Source organism: Uloborus diversus, chromosome 7, assembly GCF_026930045.1.
Source record: "Uloborus diversus isolate 005 chromosome 7, Udiv.v.3.1, whole genome shotgun sequence".
Classification (NCBI taxonomy): Eukaryota; Metazoa; Arthropoda; class Arachnida; order Araneae; family Uloboridae; genus Uloborus; species Uloborus diversus.
The window spans coordinates 108,896,776-108,915,440 of NC_072737.1; the positions used below are offsets into that span (position 1 = coordinate 108,896,776).

At 32.4% G+C, this 18,665-nt stretch overlaps 1 protein-coding gene across 1 annotated transcript in view; it reads left to right on the forward strand.

Moving 5' to 3' along the window:
* Positions 1-18,665, forward strand: part of LOC129225646 (E3 ubiquitin-protein ligase ubr3-like) — a 116,039-nt gene that overhangs the window by 16,195 nt on the left and 81,179 nt on the right. The window contains exons 6-12 of the mRNA XM_054860114.1: positions 1,719-1,938; positions 7,312-7,515; positions 8,746-8,879; positions 11,373-11,465; positions 11,609-11,764; positions 14,363-14,544; positions 17,743-17,876. Of these exons, the coding sequence (XP_054716089.1) occupies positions 1,719-1,938; positions 7,312-7,515; positions 8,746-8,879; positions 11,373-11,465; positions 11,609-11,764; positions 14,363-14,544; positions 17,743-17,876 (1,123 nt within the window). The remainder of the gene's footprint in view (positions 1-1,718; positions 1,939-7,311; positions 7,516-8,745; positions 8,880-11,372; positions 11,466-11,608; positions 11,765-14,362; positions 14,545-17,742; positions 17,877-18,665) is intronic.

An 18,665-nucleotide genomic window follows, 5' to 3' on the forward strand; every position in this document is an offset into this window, starting at 1 on the left:
AAATATTTATGTTTCTTTTTGCAAAAACTGCTATTTAATTTTTCACTCAATACAAAACCTTGACATTTACAGTGTCTTAAATATGAACCATCAACAAAATGTTCAGTTGGTTTCAGTACAGACACAAATTTAAATTCTTCTGATGTTCCCATCCCATTGCACACAATACTAGCTTCAATGTCAATAAAAAGTTTTCTGACATCCATTACTGATTTAATGAGAAGATAATCTACTTTAACACCATTGACTAAAATAGTAGCATTGATTTGTAAATTTTCTCCTACTTCAATAATGATCTTTTTATCGTCAATATTATTTTCCACATAATTTTCACAATATACAAAAACTATAACATTTGGAGATTTTTAAAATTTCATACAGACCCAATAAATCGTTAAGCAAATTAATATGAACGCTTTCATTTACAATAGATTTATACATGGTTATTTCAGTTTCATCTGCAGAAAGATCAAGTTTTATTTTTTTCAAACAGGAAACATTTTTCTTAACTGCATATTTCCTGATGGACCTTTTCTTAGGTAATATTTTAGTTAAGTATGTTGGCAGATTTGGGGAAATGGTCTGAATTGCCTCATCTTTAGTGGTCAACTTAAACAGCTGATCAACTTACAGAGGTTTATTTACAGTAGACCCTCGTTTTACGCGAGTTTATTTTACACAGTTTTGACTATATGCGGTTTAAGATTTGACGCCTTTATTTTATTTTACGCGGATGAGTTTCGGTTTTACGCGGATGCGGCAATGCAAGCAGTTAAAAATTTCCCCTTTTCCAAAATCCAAACTCCTAAAGATACGCGTAATCAACTGCATTTTGATGTGCTAATAACCGAACTTGGGCCCCTGGAGGCATTTTATGAGATTTGTTCCAGAGCTCTTTCCAGAAGTAAAGTTATTAAACTCACACAGTTCAGAGCTCACAGGAAGAATAGCTTTTAGGAGTGACAAAGAAGGCCAAAACCATCGAGGATACCGAAATCGGTGACACACAGCCAAAAACATTCACATTCAAAATTTGGTGCCATTCCTAGACAATAGAAATGATCTTTCTGATTTGTTAGTGAAGGAAGATTCAATCATGGAAATTGACACAAGTGATTATGGATGTGTTAATGCTCTGCAAAGTATTAGAGAAAAATTCTTTATTATTATCATAGCCAGCTCTTCTTTATAAAAGGACGTGAAATTAGTTTATGCTTTCTTTATACATGTTGTGCATAGAAATCGATATAAGTACACATTAAACTTATTATACAATTAATCATTACTAGAATGAAGTATTTTTTTATCTACGGACCTAACCCCTATTTTAACACTACTATTAGATCTCAATTTACGCGGTTTCGGTTTATGCGGCATTTCTGAGGAACACAACCCCCACGTAAAACAAGGATCTACTGTATATGATAAGAACTAATTCTATATGATAAGAGCTAATTCCGTGCCTGAAAAAAGCAGTCAACTTACAAGGGTGGTCAACTTTATAGGTTTTACTGTATTTCATTATTCAATTTTTATTGAGATATACTTGAGCTTTCTAACTTGTATTAAATATTTCTTCACTTACTTTACTACTCATATTGCTGCTTTAGCACATATTTAAGTTAGTTTTTCTTTCTCTCTCTGTATATCTTTCTATGTATATGCATGTATATTTATAGATATGTGTGCGTGTGTATAATTACTTTTATTACTTGCAGGAAGCTTTTACCAGAACATTTGTTAAGCACTATGGGGAAATCAGCAAAATGTTGGCTGAAGCAATAGATACTGATACTTTATCCAATCGAGTTGTCCATGTCAGTGTTCAGATTTTCAGCAATGAGGATCTTGCATATGAAATGACAAAAAATAATGATCTTTTGAGAATCATGGTTAACTGCTTAAATTCCATGATGTCGAAAGTCCTTATCTCACAAAGTAAGCATATGAAGTTGCAAAACAGTATTTGAAATTAAGCCTTAAAAGTTAATTGTTATTGGCACCTATTCTTTTTTTTTACTTAATCACCAAATATTCTTTTTTGGCTTAAATTTTAAGTAAGTTAAAGTGCTTAAGCAGAGCTGCCAACTGCTATACCTAGGATAATTATGTAGTATTTATTTAACACTATAATCACAGTGGTCTTTGTATATCTAGAACTATGGCATTGGTCGTTTTCCCCTCAGAAAAGAAATCTGTAAAATTCCCAATGTCATATTATATATTTGTTTTATTTTATTTCACAAATGCCGGGTCAATTGGCCATTAGGTCATTAAACCACGAGCTCTCCAATATCTCTCAGCAACACTAATAAAATTAGTTAGTGCAGAGCAATCGTCCAGATGCGCAGTGTCCATGACTTGTCCAAAGTTACATAAAGTACAGTTCGAAGAATCACTCAGGTGAAAACGGTACAAATACCATATATACTCGCGTATAGGTCGATCTCGCGTATAAGTCGACCCCCCCTTTTTCAGAGAAAAAATCCAGAAAAAATCTAAAACCCTCGTATAAGTCGACCCCCATACTTTCCAAAAACATCGCGAATTATTTTCAAAGAAATTTCAAAATAATGAACACATTTATTTACAAATAATATAGGAATTAAATAGGAAAACATTTCTAAAAGCCTTCAAACTCGGATTCCGAGTCGGAAGCAAAAAAAAAAGTTCATTAAAGTCCGCTTCTGTCATCACCGCGTCATCGTATACATCGGCGGCTGCAGAATCGTCAATGATATCAGAGGATGCTTTCGACGAACCTCACCGGTCAACCGGTAAGTAACCAGTTACTAACCGCGGCGTTCTATGATCAACCGGTTACCGCAGCGGTTACCACCCTAAGCAGTTGATTGGTTGATTTGAGCACGTGATCATTAGCTGTCCCGTGATTAACTAACCGGTCGCTCCCGGTCGTGCTCGTCGAACGCACTCTCAGTCTGAATGGCGTGACTGTTGACGATAAATATTTTCATACGTTTCACGATATTTGTTAATTGCTGATTTGATCCTTAATAAAGAGGAATAAAATTATCTTTATTTATGTGTATTATTTAGGTTTTTTTAGTTATTATTTTTGAATAAGTTTACTTTTTCACACGATCAACTTATCAGCAACTACCTGTAACCGCACATCGGCATTTCTCGTAGCTTCCCAGCTCTCGTTGATCGGAAAAAAAATTTCCGGAAAATTTGACCCGCGTATAAGTCGACCCCCCTTCCTTTGATCTCATTTTTTGGACAAAATTTCTCGACTTATACGTGAGTATATATGGTAGGCATTTAGACAATCATTAAAGTGAAATCACAAGGAAAGCGGCAGACGCTGTAGCAGATTTATTATCCAGGGTGCACCATGAGGAGGCCTGCTATCCCGAATTATATATTTGTAAAAAATAGTTAAAAGAACTCATATTTATAATAAATGCAGTTTATTTAAAGGATGAAGAGAATTTAAGGACATGCAGGGCAAAAACCAGGGGAGAGGATGCAACCCCGCCCAGTTTTTTAGAAGTGGGGCTGCCAATTTCCTTTAAGCAATGCAACAAAGAAAAGGGGAAACTCTTTATTGTTTTAAAAAATTAAATAGTAAATATAAATGAATAATTGAAATAATAACATTTACTACTGTAACGGACAAAAAGTATTTTTTTCTGTAAAATTTTAATGAAAAATCTAACTTTGAAATACAACTTAGAAACGTCCATGATTTTCTTTTGTTAAGATTGTCTAAGTAAGGACCGCGGAAATTTTTAACGCAAAAAAAAAAAGTATTCAGTGCACTATTCAGATCTAGGCCACGGAGTTGGTATGTCTGCCTAGTCGGAAACTATGGGCCTGGCTCAAGTTAAAGTATTGTGCATAGAGTAAAATTAGCATAATGGGATGCAGGACCAGCGATAAAACGTGCACGCCTTGTCTCTTGGCGACTTTGATTGCACAAAACCATACTTCGTGGTTCTGCAGTTTAAAAAAATTAGATAAATAAATAGGATGGCTTTATAGGGGCCGCCGAAACATTCCCATGTGTAATTTATTTGATGAAAAATATTGTCCTGAAAATCGTTGCTAAGTGGCGAAAAATGCATATGTCGCCGAAATATATTTGAAATAGAGAGAGATAAACAGTTTAATACAAAGAGAGATTCTAAGTATTGTGATGCATACTCACACCAGAAGTTCTAAATGTTTGAATGTAAAAATCGTAAGTAATTCAAAGCTCAATAAAGAGATGCTGGGGGACAATTTAAAATAAAATAAAGGGGAATACGAGTAAATAAGACTTAAGGTATCACAGTTAACTACCTCATCTGTTCAAAATGTTATAAGTTCTTTTTCTGGAGCAGCAGCGGTTTGTATTTCAAGAAAACAAAAATATTTGACTGGAAGTTTAGAATTTTACTATGAAAAATCCAAGCAAATAATCGTGTGTATTGGCAAAGGAAAATTGGAAGAAAGTATTACCACAATATCTTTATCAATAATTAAAATTTAAAATGAAGATAGGGGCGTAGCCAAACTGAGGGTAAAGTAGAGAACTTCAATTCCTTCTCTTTACGTCTCCGATGCTGGTCTGGAATTGAGTTTTTAAAACTTAGGTTTTGAAGAAAATTCCAGGAAAACGTTATCAAATCCCATCCCTTGCCCTAACATTATTAAAGATGGCTCACAGAGTATTTAGGACTGCAGTTTCAAAAACCATGAGAGTGCTTCCAACATAACCCCCCGAGAAACGCCCTCTTGATTAATCATTCATCATCGTTCACGGTCAAAAAGAATATCGTCTTTTGGTCTTTAATTAAGAAAAAACTCCATGAGGTCTCCCTAACTTGTCCTCTTCCTAATACAGTAAAACCTGTCTACAACGATACTATTGGGACCTAAAAAAATATCGTAATAAACAGGGTATCGTTATAGACTGTTTGATTATTCATGCTGATATTTTGCTCGGGCCGAAAAAAAAAAATTGTTATAGACAGGTTATCGTTATAGACAGTATCGTAATACACAGGTTTCATTGCATTACCGAAGATCCTCAAAAATTTCATTGTTAAGGCTTCAGAAAATTTTTAGGTGTAGACCTCCCAAACCCCCTACCCCTCTAACAGTATTGAAAACGGCCTACGATTGTATTAATTGAATTTCAATTTGAAAATTTGCCAGGAAAGGATTCCGCATCTCTCCACACATTAACATTACCAAAAATCTTCCAAAACTGCATTTTCTACGGATCAGAAATTTTTCTAAAGAATGCTCTTTCTCGCCAACATCATCGAAAAATGTCTTCAATCTTGTTTTTAGTGCTTCTATTGCAAAACATTTCTGTGCTCAAGCCTGTTCAAAACTCCATCCTCCCTCCCCCTTCAGTGAAGGTTGGTTTAAATTACTTTTTCAGAACTTTAATTTCAAGAAACTGAAAGTGCAGTGCACTCAATTTTAACAAAAAAAGTCTACAACTGCATTTTTAAGGCTTCAGTTTCAAAAAATTTCAGGAGAATAGCACCCACATCTCTCTTTTCCTTAAAATCTCCATAGATCATCTAAAACTGCATTTTTCAAACTACAATTTTCAAAATTTTCCCAGTGGAGAGCTCCCAGACCCCCTTTACCTCTTACAATCAGAGATAATTCACAATTGCGTTCTTGGAGTTTGAAGTTTGAAAATTTATCTGGGGATGGCCCCGAGTCACTTCCTTCTTTAACATCACCTTAAATCTTCTAAATCTGTGTTTTTCAACTAACAGTCTTGAAAATTTCCATGGGGAAAACCCCCAGACCCCCTCTCCTGAACATTATTAAATATAATGTGCATTGGGTTTTGGGAACTTAAATTGGGTTGGGGGGGGGGGGCTATCAGACCTCCTCCTCTTTATCCCCAACTTAAAATGTCATCTAAAACTGCGTTTTTACACCTTCAATTTTGAAAAGATGCCAGAAGGAAGCCCTCCGACACCCCTATTTCTTACTAAATATTATCCTTACCATTAAGTTTATATTGCTTGTACTAAGGTCTAGTAATATGACTGCTAAATCAGCAGCTAAATTTTCTCTCTCTCCCTCTGCATATTGGAACATGCGTTTGAAACAATTAAGGGGCGGCCAAATACTTACCCACCCCCCCAGTTTTTTGATCTTGCGACGGCCCCGAGGACATGTAGTGAAATATTCAAAAAATTTTTAAAGTACCCTTACCAGCGCTGTCTAAGTTACATTTCAGAAACTAGTGGTTAATGCTGCCTTTTTATGTACAAACACATTATGAGTGCTTCACATTCTTGCAATAATATGTTCTAACAAGCATTTTTGAGTTTATGTTCTGTTTCATCATCAGTAACTGTATTTGTATTTCTTTTTTTTCTCAAAGGGGTCAAAACGGCAGCTGCCTACACTTCCAGGTATAGACCATTAGTTTGGGTTTAGGGGAAAAAAAGCCATTTTCTTGAAAACTTTGTATCATTACACAGCACAATGATTTAGGAAAAAAAGTTAAGGAAGGATAAAGCTAGTTACAAAAATACAGAGGAGCAGTTGGTAAAAAAAGTTTCCTTGATTGCAGAATGACCCCTAGCATAATTCTAGAGTCAAAAACATCTCAAAACATTGTAACCTTGCTAAAAAAATTATGGATAAGCAAGTGAACAACTTATAAAAACGTTTTTGCTAAAAACTTTTGACATTGATAAGGTTGTTTAATTGTATGCATATGCACAGATGGCTATTTTCACTAGTGTTCAGCAAAATAAAATGCTGGATAATCATTTAAAAAAGTATTCCACACACAAAGAAAAATTCACAATGCAACAATTTGAAGTTTAATAAGTTATTACAGCACAAATTTGGAAACTGAATTCTGTGTTGTCTTCCAAAAAGGTTTTAGTAGCTCTCCGTGGATCGTATTCTGATGACCATTGTCCCAAGCCAATGTCAAACATTTGAGTTTAGTAATAAAAATAGTGAATGTAAAAGCTTAATATATAAAGTCAGTCATTTGAAATGACAAAATAAGAATTAATAAAATTAAAATTTAATTGGGTGTAAAATTATAGTCCTCAATTCATATTTTCACAAAAAACTAGGCATCAAAAATGAGAAAGTGATAAAATAAAATTATTGGATACACTGGATATTTAGATTCTAGATAAAGCAGAAGACAAACCAATGGGAAATAGTACTTAAAACTGAAAATTTTGGCAGAGTTGTGGTAAAACCTTTTATATAAAGAAACATAATAGAAAGTCAAATTGCTTGTTTAGTGCATTGTTACATGAATTTTTAGAAATCATTCATTGTTCCTTTTTTTTTTTCTTTCAGATTATAAATATATTAAACCTGGTGAATATAATAGACTAGGACATTCAGTAGTGGACTGTAGTCATCGCATCATGAAGGATCATTGTTACTGGCCTTTGGTTAGTGATCTTAACAATGTTCTTACCCATGAAGCAGTAGCATTTGAATTTCTTAGTGACCATGATCTTTTGCTACGATGGTTTTGTTTTCTCACAAAATTTCAAAGTAAGTATTTTTATTTTGATGTCTTAATTTTGAAATTGCAGCTTTTACTTTTATTCCTTGCACTGTTATTCTGAGTTTTACATTGATCAAATTTAAAGAAAATTAATGTGTGGCTAAAAGTTTGAAATTACAGAGAAAAAGACAGTTGAATATTAATTGTATGAGTATCTATTAAATGAAAACTGAAATGTAACTTATTTTTATACATATGTTTATGTAAGTATAAGTATGCTTATACACACCTATTATTGGCCTCACACATATTATATACAGGGGTAAATCAAATATAAACTGAATTTGACTCTAACACTGCTCTTAGTTATTTATCTTAGGTGGTGCCTTGCCATTGTGTTGGTGGGGTATCAGGAGAAGGGTTTTTGTGTTTACACATACATTAGAGATCAGTGCTGCTTCAGTACGTTATGAATGAGGAAGAGGTGCACACGATTGTTGGGCAACTTAACATCATAAAATTTCTTGCAAAAGACTACACCAAACACTCTGAAATTTTGAGACAGATTCACGCTCAGTTCAGAAATACTTTACACCCTCGACTGTATGAATGGGCTAAAAAAAAATATGGCATGAAAAGAAGCTGTTAAAAACCTGATGAAATAGACCATATACAAGCATCACTTTAGACAACATTGTTGTGGTTTGTGACATTTTTCAAGAAGGATAACTAATGCAGGGTATTTCTGTTGCCTTTTGGATGAAGCACAAGCTGCATATCACAAAAGAAAACCCAGCAAGGATGCATAATGTAATTCTTCATGAAATTGTAAGGCCTCACACTGCCAGTTTGAAGCGGAAAAAATTTAGAAAAATTTCATCAGACATCTCTAGAGACCTCTCCATACAATCCAGATTTAGTGCCTAGTGACTACCATTTGTTTGAACTACTCTAAAAAGACCTAGGAGGACAACAATTTGATGGTGATGCAAGTGTAGAGAGGATCGTATGCCACTGATGCTGTACATGTCCCTCTTCTTTCTATCATGATGACATCAAAAAACTTAGCAATGTGATAAAGAAAAAGTGCATCAGAGGAATAATACTATGTAGAAAAAGGATGGCTTATGTCAATTTTTTTTGGTTGATGCAAACAATTATTTTTTAAAAATTCCGGTTTATATTTGATCTACCCTCGTACATTAGCCATAATATCTTTGTTGCATCTTAAAATTGAAGTTTTAAGAGCAGGAATTATATTAATATTTTAATTTCAGGCATGAATTTAAATCAAAGAGAGTTGAAAACTCATGTTGAATTTGAATCAAATACCTATTATGCTGCCTTTTCTGCAGAATTGGAGGCATCTGCAACTCCTATGTGGGCTTTAATATCTCATCTTAAAAGTCCTGTAAGTTTGATTGCCTTTTTATTTGCATTAATTTCTTATATTTTTAATTGTAGGAATATAGGGGAGACCGGGGCAGGTTTTCCAACTTTTTTGTTTTATTTTTTTTGAAATTTTTTATTCAATCATTTTGTTAAGTTTTGATTACTCTTTGAATTCTTGTACTTAAGGCTAAGTATTAACATTACTAAAACATAAAAAAATAATAAAATTTCAAAGAAATTAATATATATTTGCTACCATGTCACGCTGGAAAACCAACCCCGTAGCCGGGGCACGTTTTCTAACATGAAGTGTTAGTAGTTGGGCCTACATTGTTTACTTCGTCTGGAGCCGATCTGTCTGTGAACAAACAGTAGGGGACCAGCCTTCAGTTGAGACCATTTCAACTGCAGGAACTCGTGCTGACATTACATCAACTTGTGACATTTGGGTTGTAGAAACTTCGGCTTGATGTACTTCGGCCTGTGGGATTCCGACTTGAGGGCCATCAGCTTGAGGCACTTTGGCTTGTGGTAATTCGGTTTGAGGCACTTCGGCTTGTGGAACTTTGGCCTGAGGCACCTCGACTTGAGGTACTTCAGTTGGAGCCAACTGAACATTAATGAACTTGTGGCAGCAGTTATTTATTGTTATCGTATTTATATTAAAGTCTATAGAAGCTTTCCTAACACTGCATCCATTTCTTATTGCTGCAAGCGCTGCATTATTTGCGAATGCGTGTAGTTAGTACCCTCGGTCTGACTTCTTACGGTAATTGCGCACCATTTTCAGTCCATCTGATATAACACATTGGAGAATGAAATTCAGTTTCAGATATAACTTGATACTATTAAAAAAAAAAAAAAAATCAGATCATTTAAGTAGTTATCCAAAATTTAATTATCAATAATTATAATTGTGGTTTTATGCAGTAATTATAAACTGTATTGGCTAAAACTATAAAGTTAAATGGTAAAAAAAAACATGAAAAACATTCATGGAGAGCCCAGGGCACATTTTCCAATTAGAAAATGTGCCCCGTATTGAATTGGAATACGTGCCCCAACGCCATATTTGATTTTTTTTGTAATATTAACCTATGAAAATAAAAAATATATGCCAAAGCATTCACACCATCAGAACCGTAATGAAATATAGTTTAAAGTTATGTCCTGACAATAAAACAAAAACAGTATCATACATGTTTTTTTAATGAAAAGTAAATTCTTGCAAAGTTACTTACCAGAAGAAAAGCCACAAAAGTTGTCGTCTCATCAAGACAAAACCAGCTGATGAACTGAGGATCACGTGGAAGGCGTGCGCAGTGCTGCAGTTTCACACTGTCTGGTAATCGTCGCTACCAAGCGAGAAACACTTAAACTATGGCGCGTTGGAATATGTGCCCCTATAGAATATCTGCCCCGGTCTCCCCTACTTGGCAACTTCTATGCATTTTTATTATTAAGAAGTACAGAAATATCTTTTTTGCAGAAAAGTAAAATAAATAATTTCAATGTTAAATCACACAAATTTGCAGAAAATTGCATGCACGTTATTCAGGGTTTCAGGAAACCCCTTTTTCAATGCAAAAGAATTGATTTTAAGAATGAAAAGACGTCCGACAAAAGGGGTTTTTGGGTGATATAATGTTGTAACATTTTCTTTTATTTTAATTATTATTTTGCTTTTATGTTCCAGATCCGAGTTTTTACTCATTTCAAAATTCAATTACATCTGCTCCTGTAACACACACTCATTTTTGTTGACTATGCAGATTTACCTCTTGGGCATAACTAACTTTGTGTTGACAATTATTTTCAACCCATTCTATATTTAAAATTTTTTCTGGTAACTTGCATACTCATCTTGCAGCTAATTACAAAAGTTTAAATAGACCACTTGGTAAATCCGATATTTCTGGAATCTGAACAGGGCTCAGTCCCAATTATTTTGGATTTCTAAGGTTCCTCTGTAATAGTAGTTAAAAAAATGTTTTGTTAAAAAGTCTTTTCGGGCAATGGTTTTTCTGTAATTGTAAAAAATAGCTGTATTAATAACAAACAAATAGTGAATAAAACTTGTTAAAGAAAAGTCTTTGAAAATTCAACATGCAAGATGTGTTACTTGTTGTTAATTGAATTTATAAGACCTCATTTAGGTATTTATTGTCAAAATAGCATATCTTTTTTGCACAATAAGATTTTGAAACTATGTAGGAAAAGTAACATATTTATTTACTTTCCTTGAGTAAATTGCATTTATGTACCAGATAACTCACATAAGTTATTTTGCTATTGTTACTTTTTCTGTTTGGCTGATTTGAGATCTTATCATGTAATGAATGGTTTGTTAGAGATATCAGGAGGCTCACAATTTGGGATATGCTGCTCAAAATTAAATCTGATAGTTTTACAAAGCTGAGTGTTATGTATTTTTTGTTTTATATTAATTTCTTTTTAATGACGTATTGATTTACTTTTATGTGAGCAATTTAAAGTAAACTTATTTTTACAGGATACCTTAGAAAAAACTAAGCTACTGTTAGAAGTTTGCTTGGAAACTATTCTGGAATGGTTTGATTCAATTTCTTTCACAAAGCCTAGCAGTGTAAGTATTTTTTTATTCACCAAAACTGGCTCAATATTTTTTTTTTTTATACAGTGACTGTATTTTTACTGATGTATTGTTTATAACTTTTAGTCAAAAATTTTCAGGTTCATTGTATTGAAAATTTATTTCATCTTTAACAGATAAATCCTTTCCAAGTATCCTTTCATTTGCCTCTTCATCGTTGCTTTGTATCTTTTTTGGGCCAAGCAGTTCGCCATCAAGGAGGATCATTAGATGATTTATTACCAGATGAAAATGTGCTTAAGTTGCTCATAATGCATCCTTTGCAAGCACAGGTAAAATTAGATTGCTATTATTATTTTTATATAAAAACATGCACTTGCATATATTTGCCAACCTTGCACTCTTTAATTGAAAGTGCTAAATTGCTTAAAAATTAGGCTTATGAATCTACTAAAATTAACGTAATGAAAATCTTATAACAGTTATATCTTCAAGAAAAAATACTAATTTTTCTCTCTCTTGTGCTGGAAGGAAAATGATTTGCGCTTTGCAGGAAAGTCTCGAATTGGTATTTTTTTTAAGAACATTTAATAAACTGATAGAGTATTTTTACTCTGCTTGCATTGGTCTGAATTAAGTTATAGGTAAAAACTGGTTGTGTATTTTCACAGACCCCGAAGAGTTCCTATTTTTCCTACTTTTTCCTACTTTTTAGAGCCCTCTCCTTATTTTCCTACTTTTTCCTTTTTTTTCCTACTTTTTCTTTCTTTAGTATAGCACTTCTAATTGTTCATTGATTCTTAATTTTACAATCAAGCTCTGATAATTTTCTTCATGTTTCAATTTTAAAAAGCAAAAGAAGCAAGCAGATCCTGAGCTTTTCATTGACTGACTACATTAATTTCTGGAAGGAACGCCGCGGCAGCGGCGTTTGCGTGTTTAAAAGTTAAATTTTCGTAAGTGACTTTTTTGCCGTTGCGGCGTTTATAATCGACTTTTCTTTTTATCGCCCCGACTTCAGTCCCACTGTTTTAACGAAACTAAAAAAAAATAGATACTGGCACATTCTGATGCAATTATATATTATTTGCTCGTTAATTAGAAGCTTTAATTAAAGTAAATGGCCGGCGGTTCAAAAAATGCGGGAAAAACCGAATTTCCTATTCGCCAATTTATTATATGATTACAAGGGAAATAGAGTTCTATTTAAACAGAAAGGCAATGTAAAACCTTAAAAGGAACATAAGAAAGCAAAAAATGAAAACTTGTACACTGTACATATTTTATTGATGTTGGTACAACATAAAAGTGACAGATAACAGAAATTCTCAAAAACGGACCACTTCAAAAATAATTGCGGAAACTAACTTTTTTCGTACATACATATGATTATTGTTCATTCTAAATCGTAAACATGATTACAAAATTTATAAAATTTTATTTTCTTTCTTTGTAAAAAGTGTATTTGCAAAAAAAAAAAAAAAAAAAAAAAAAAAAAAAAAAAAAAAGCGGCAAAACCTGGATGGGCAAAACGTTCCCGATTTTTGGAGAAAAATCGGAAATCATTTTAAATGCGATATTTTGCTTTTATTTCTTCCCATTTTTAAAAGTTGGGGGATAGAGCCACAAACTAATATGTATTTTTTTCTATTTAATGGGTATTCTCTACTCTGATATAACATCAATATCGAGGAGTTGTTCATCATTTTTATGTGCTGTGTTTATGGCAATGCGACATTTCTGAGCATTTAAAATTTTTTCGACAGACTCTTACTCTTTCCGGGGTGCGGCAATTATACCGATGCGGCGTATCTACTGTAAGTTATTGTACTTAGTGGGCCTGATAAAAGGGGAAGGGGGAGAAAGAGATATATGCAGGCATTTGATGCCAGGTGCTCCCCCTCACTCAATTTCGTGAATAATTTCCGAATGAATATTTTTGTTGTATGGTGAGGATTAAGATAAACTATATGCCTTCCCTTTTATTCACAGAAAAACATTAGTAAGTGATATTTGTCTTTGATAAAAATGTTATGTTTTCCATGCATGGATGTTTCCTTTTTTTTTTCGTGACAAACATTTTGGAACAAGAAGGAGGTAAAAATCATCAAACCATTAAAACAGTATTCGTTTTTATTGCTTGATTAAAATTAGAATTGGCCCGTCACTTTGATCCCCCCCTCCCCCCCCCCGGAGGTGGCTAGCGAAGGATGGATACTGAATGGATACTGAATTTATTTTAGTTCTGCATTTTCGGTCGTCTTCCTTTTTTTTTTTTTTTTTTTTCCAAATTCAAACATCTGCCTCTGTTTATGCAAAAATGCATGTCAGCTGCTGATTAATTTTAGCTAAAACTTAATATTTGCTTTTGTATCATAGTTTATGATAACAGGAGCTGAAAGTGATAGTATTTTTAAATGATAAATGGATGCTGTCGAAGGAATGTTTTCGTTTTTGACAAAACAAATCTTTAACAAAAATGGTTTTATTGAACCAAAAAAGGAGTTTTATTATTATTATTATTGCTTTTTTTTTGCAATCGCTATATTGCATTTTATTCTTTCACACTTAAAAATTTTATTACTGTATTGGTGAAAGGTGTTTCTTTGTTTAGATTTTATTTTCATATTTTTGTAATTAATATCTTTGTTTCCACCAGTTTATTTTTCGTACTAATGATTGTCAGTCGTCTCGACGTGTGTGTAGGCCTATCTCTTCCTATTTTTTCCTACTTTTTTATGTGATTTTTTTCCTACTTTTCCTACTTTTTAAATTTTTGATTCCTTATTTCCTACTTTTCCCCCCCAAAAAACCACTTCGGGGTCTGATTTTCATTACACCAGATTTTCATCCATATAGGCGATAAAGTATTCAGCTAGCATATGGATGTATAAATACACATATCTTATAGTTTGTTTTCTTTTCCATAGGTTGCTTTTCATGAGATTTTATGCAACATGTGGGTTCGTAGTGGTCTCCAGATAAAAGGCCAAGCCATGACTTACATTCAGTGTCATTTCTGTAATTCAATTGTTGATGCTGACCTCTTTCTTTTACAACTATGTGCCATGAAACTTGATCCTGATTGGTTCTTGAAAACTGTGATGGAAAGGTATTAATTTCAATTATAAATTGGCAATATTATATCTATGTATCTTCATCTATATTTAAATTTTTTGTAATGCCAAGAAAGACACACATGCATACACACACATGGTGAAACTTTTCAGAAATACTACCACTATTAAGAGACCACTTATTATAATTCTATAATTTAAAGCTGTTGTCTCGGTGTCAGTTTTCTTTCTATTAAATGCCCATGTATTTCCAGTGTCAAATTTGTATACATTTTTTATTTTCTGAGAAGTTATTCAGCAATGTGTGTGGCAATGGGAATATATTGTTTATAAAAAAGGGGATTGAATACCATTTTTCTTGCTTATCTGCTGACAACTGCAGTACGGCGCTTTTAGTCTTTAAGTTTGTTTTGTTTTGTATATCTATACTAATGTTATAAAGAAAGAGGGCGGATTTTTGTGTGTGTATATGTTCGAGGTAATCTCTGGAACCACTGCACCTATTCGAAAAATTCCTTCACTATATGAAAGGTGCTTTCTTACTGAGTGACATAGGCTATAATTCAAAAAAATCCGATAAATATTGTTTTTTAATTCCAATTTAGGCCCAAATTTCATATAAATTCCTGAATATGGGAGTAAAAAATTACTTACACATATTAATATTATATATCGTTGAGAAGGTTAGAATTTTCCGCGTTCTAAACACTTTGTTTCAATGCTCTAATTTAATTACGGCGGGAGTAATTTGCATTTTTAGCTCAAACTTTTTTAGGCTTAGATGAAATTTAGGCTCTACTTTCTTCTTTAAATCTATCAATAAAAAGTGAAGGAATTGTCCTACAGTTTTCTTTTTGACACCACTGAAAAAAGCAACATTTTTTACTCCAGATCTCTCTCGACCTATGGTCAAAAAACTTAGCTTCTATCTTCAAAGGAAAATGTTACAAGTGTTTTTAAATCAAATCCGAAAAAGGTCATTTTGATTCAGGTTGTCAACCATTTTATTTTCGTGTTTCCACGGTTACGCTTTTTGAATCCATTGTTTCTTTCCTTATTTTGCATTTAATTTCTTAAACTTATTTTATTTAGTGTTTCCATGGTTACTCTTTTAAAATACATCTTTTGCATTTTAATTTCTTAATAAATATTTTAATATCTGTCGTCATTGTTTGGAAGGGTAATTTTGCATGGTGTTTTTTTTCTTTTATTTAAGCCTGATTATTGAATATATGCCACTTGACACAATTTTTATTCTCAAGGTAGACCGGGCAAAGCAGCCTTTTATACATAAAGATTTAAAAGCTACTGTTAGTGTGGAGTTTATACTTTTTTGTTTGCTTGGCAAAGCATTTATTATTGCCAAAGAAAAAACATCTGCGTCATTCGCAAAAGGGCTGGGTTTCGGTAGCGTGGTCGCTTGGCACGTTAGGCGCGCTGAGCAGTTTAGCCTGGGTTTATTGTTTTAAAGCAACCGTAAATGTAATTCATTGTTTTGGCGATTTGTTTTTATCCAAATGAAATGTACGACATTTTCTTATTTTTTTCTGGCGATTTTTAAAAGTTCCACTGGATGTTTTTTTTTGTTTGAGGATGGATTATGATAGCGTGGTTACTAGGCAAGTTGGCGATAAACGATAGAGTTGCGGAACCATGGGTGCCCATATGCAAAATTTTAAGGGGGTTCTCAGATATTTTCCCCATGGTTTAGCAGGATATTTTCCCCTTGGAAACCGATTTCAGCACAAATTAGAGTTATTAAAATTTAACATTTTTAATAACTTAGTCATTAATGGCTGGAAAAGAAATGTTTTTATATTTTTTCAAAGAAAAGTACTAAAACCAAGGAAGTTCTAATCTCAAAGGGGGGCAGGAGCCCTCCCTTGCCCCCCTATATGGGCGCCTTTGTGCGGAACTATTTCTATGTTTGAAAGATATTAAGGATGTGTCATTCATAAACGAACGGGTCAAAAAGAACGAATCCTTAAAAGGAACAGATCCGTTCGTTTTTTCACTTAAAAAATGAACGGGCATCCCTGTGTGGGTACTGCTAGTAGTTAATAAATAGATTTTTTGTTTTTGAATGTTCAAATTGTCTAATTTTAAAAAATGTTAAGGTCGGCAAAAAACCTTGACAAGGGATTTACTTGTTACTTCATGTTTTTTTTAAATGTTTGACTCCCTTTTCTATAATTTTTGGATATGCTTTGTAATAAATATGTAGTAAAGGCATCAATGTTCTCTCTTTTTATTTTTTGACTTACTTTATTGGCTTCTGTATGACTTATACAGCGAACAATTTTCAAGGAATCCGTACAAAACCACTTTATTATGGGGAAAACTTAAGTAGGGTAATGTGCGGTAAACTGAAATAGTGGAGCAAAGTGAATTGGAAAAATATTTTCAGTTTATTGCTAACCTATCTAGCAATATTTCAAGTATGTTCTTAAACATATATTTGATTTCAGTCAAAAATAAATAGCTTGAAGGATCAAGATGTATAATAATACTATAGTTGAGGCAAACCTAAGCTGGTGACATTGTGAAGGCTATTTAGATCCTAACCACACTATTACGACACTGCCAGGTTTGGTTTGCCCCAACTGTAGTCATTTTCAAAATTTGACATGCATATTGAAATGTTTTGTAGTTTATCAAAACTAATTTTTTAAAAATAAAATTATAAAATTAATGTTTTAAATATTTAATCCTATCTATTGATGTCCAGTGCACTTCGTATTTGTTTTTAATGCACTTATTTTAATTTAAAAATGTTTAATACAATTTGTCAAGTGCCTACGGAGAAAATTTGGAAGGGCTCATTACATTTGCTAATTTATTTCTTTGTTAAATCAATAAATCACTTGTTCATTAATTTATCCATTCATTCTTTTAATTATTCATTCAATCTTTTGATGAAACTTTTTTTTTATTTTCAAAAAAAAAAAAAAAAAAAACCCCTAAAATATTTAATTTTTCTCTTTGCCAATCTTCATTACTGTAATTTTCAAAACAAACTTCCAATTTATTCATTTTGAGAAAGGTAAGTTTTCTTAACTACTTCCCTTTGCCTCACATTCAACTATTTTAAAAATAAATATTAATATTTAGCTTAATTAGCCTATTTGCAATAATATCACGTATTCCTATTTTTAATTGTAACTCACATTTTGATTTGAATGGAACATAATATTTATTAAAATATGTTTTAATGTTTTTATATTTGTTTTCAGGTTTCATGTATGGTCTTGGTTTTCATTTGATCCTGATACACGTAACAATTTCTTGGAATCTGACAAAGTTCTACCAATGCTTGAAGGAGCTCTTTCATTTCTCTGCACATTATTATCAATACACACTAATATAGGTATAAAAAACGTATTCCTTGAAATTAGTATCTTTAAAATTTATTAATGTTTTTGTTTTCTTTCAAAGCCGTGTTGATTTAATAACAATTAGCTATGTCGAGGAAAAGGTCTATGTTGACAACATAAGTAAAGTTAATGTGAAATGAATATTAATACTTGAAAATGTAATATTTTTTATTATTAGAGATGGATTTTGTGTGATTGAATTCTTAAACCTTTAATTTTAATCACAATGCATAGTGGCTTAGTACTATTATCTAGTTAATTTTGCTGCTCTTATTACTATATTGTGCTCAAAATTATGCAATGAAAAGCTTTAATAAAAGGAAGTAGCATTTTTTTTTTGGAGTATAGTTTTATCAAGATAAAAAATCTTAGTTATGTGAGCAAAACTATTGTCAAGTTTTAATCAAAAGAAATATACAAATTACTTTATTGTTCTACAAAGATAAATTGTATGGATAAAATTATTAATATATGCTAGGGAAAATATAGCGTACCATGAATAAAAAATATAATTTTTTTATTTTTTATTTTTTGCAAAATGTTATACAGTACAAATTGAGATGTGTGTTTGTTACGTTGCAGTCTTTTATAGTTTGACTTTTTTAACATTTAATTTACACCATCATTTTTCTTATTTTATTGTCTATTGATTGCTGACAAATTCATGGATATCTTCTGTTACTGTTATCAAATATTAAGTGAGCATATTGATTTTAGCACTCAATGAAAATCATAATGTGTTTTTAGTCATTTTTTCATTTTGTAAAATATCTACTAATTTA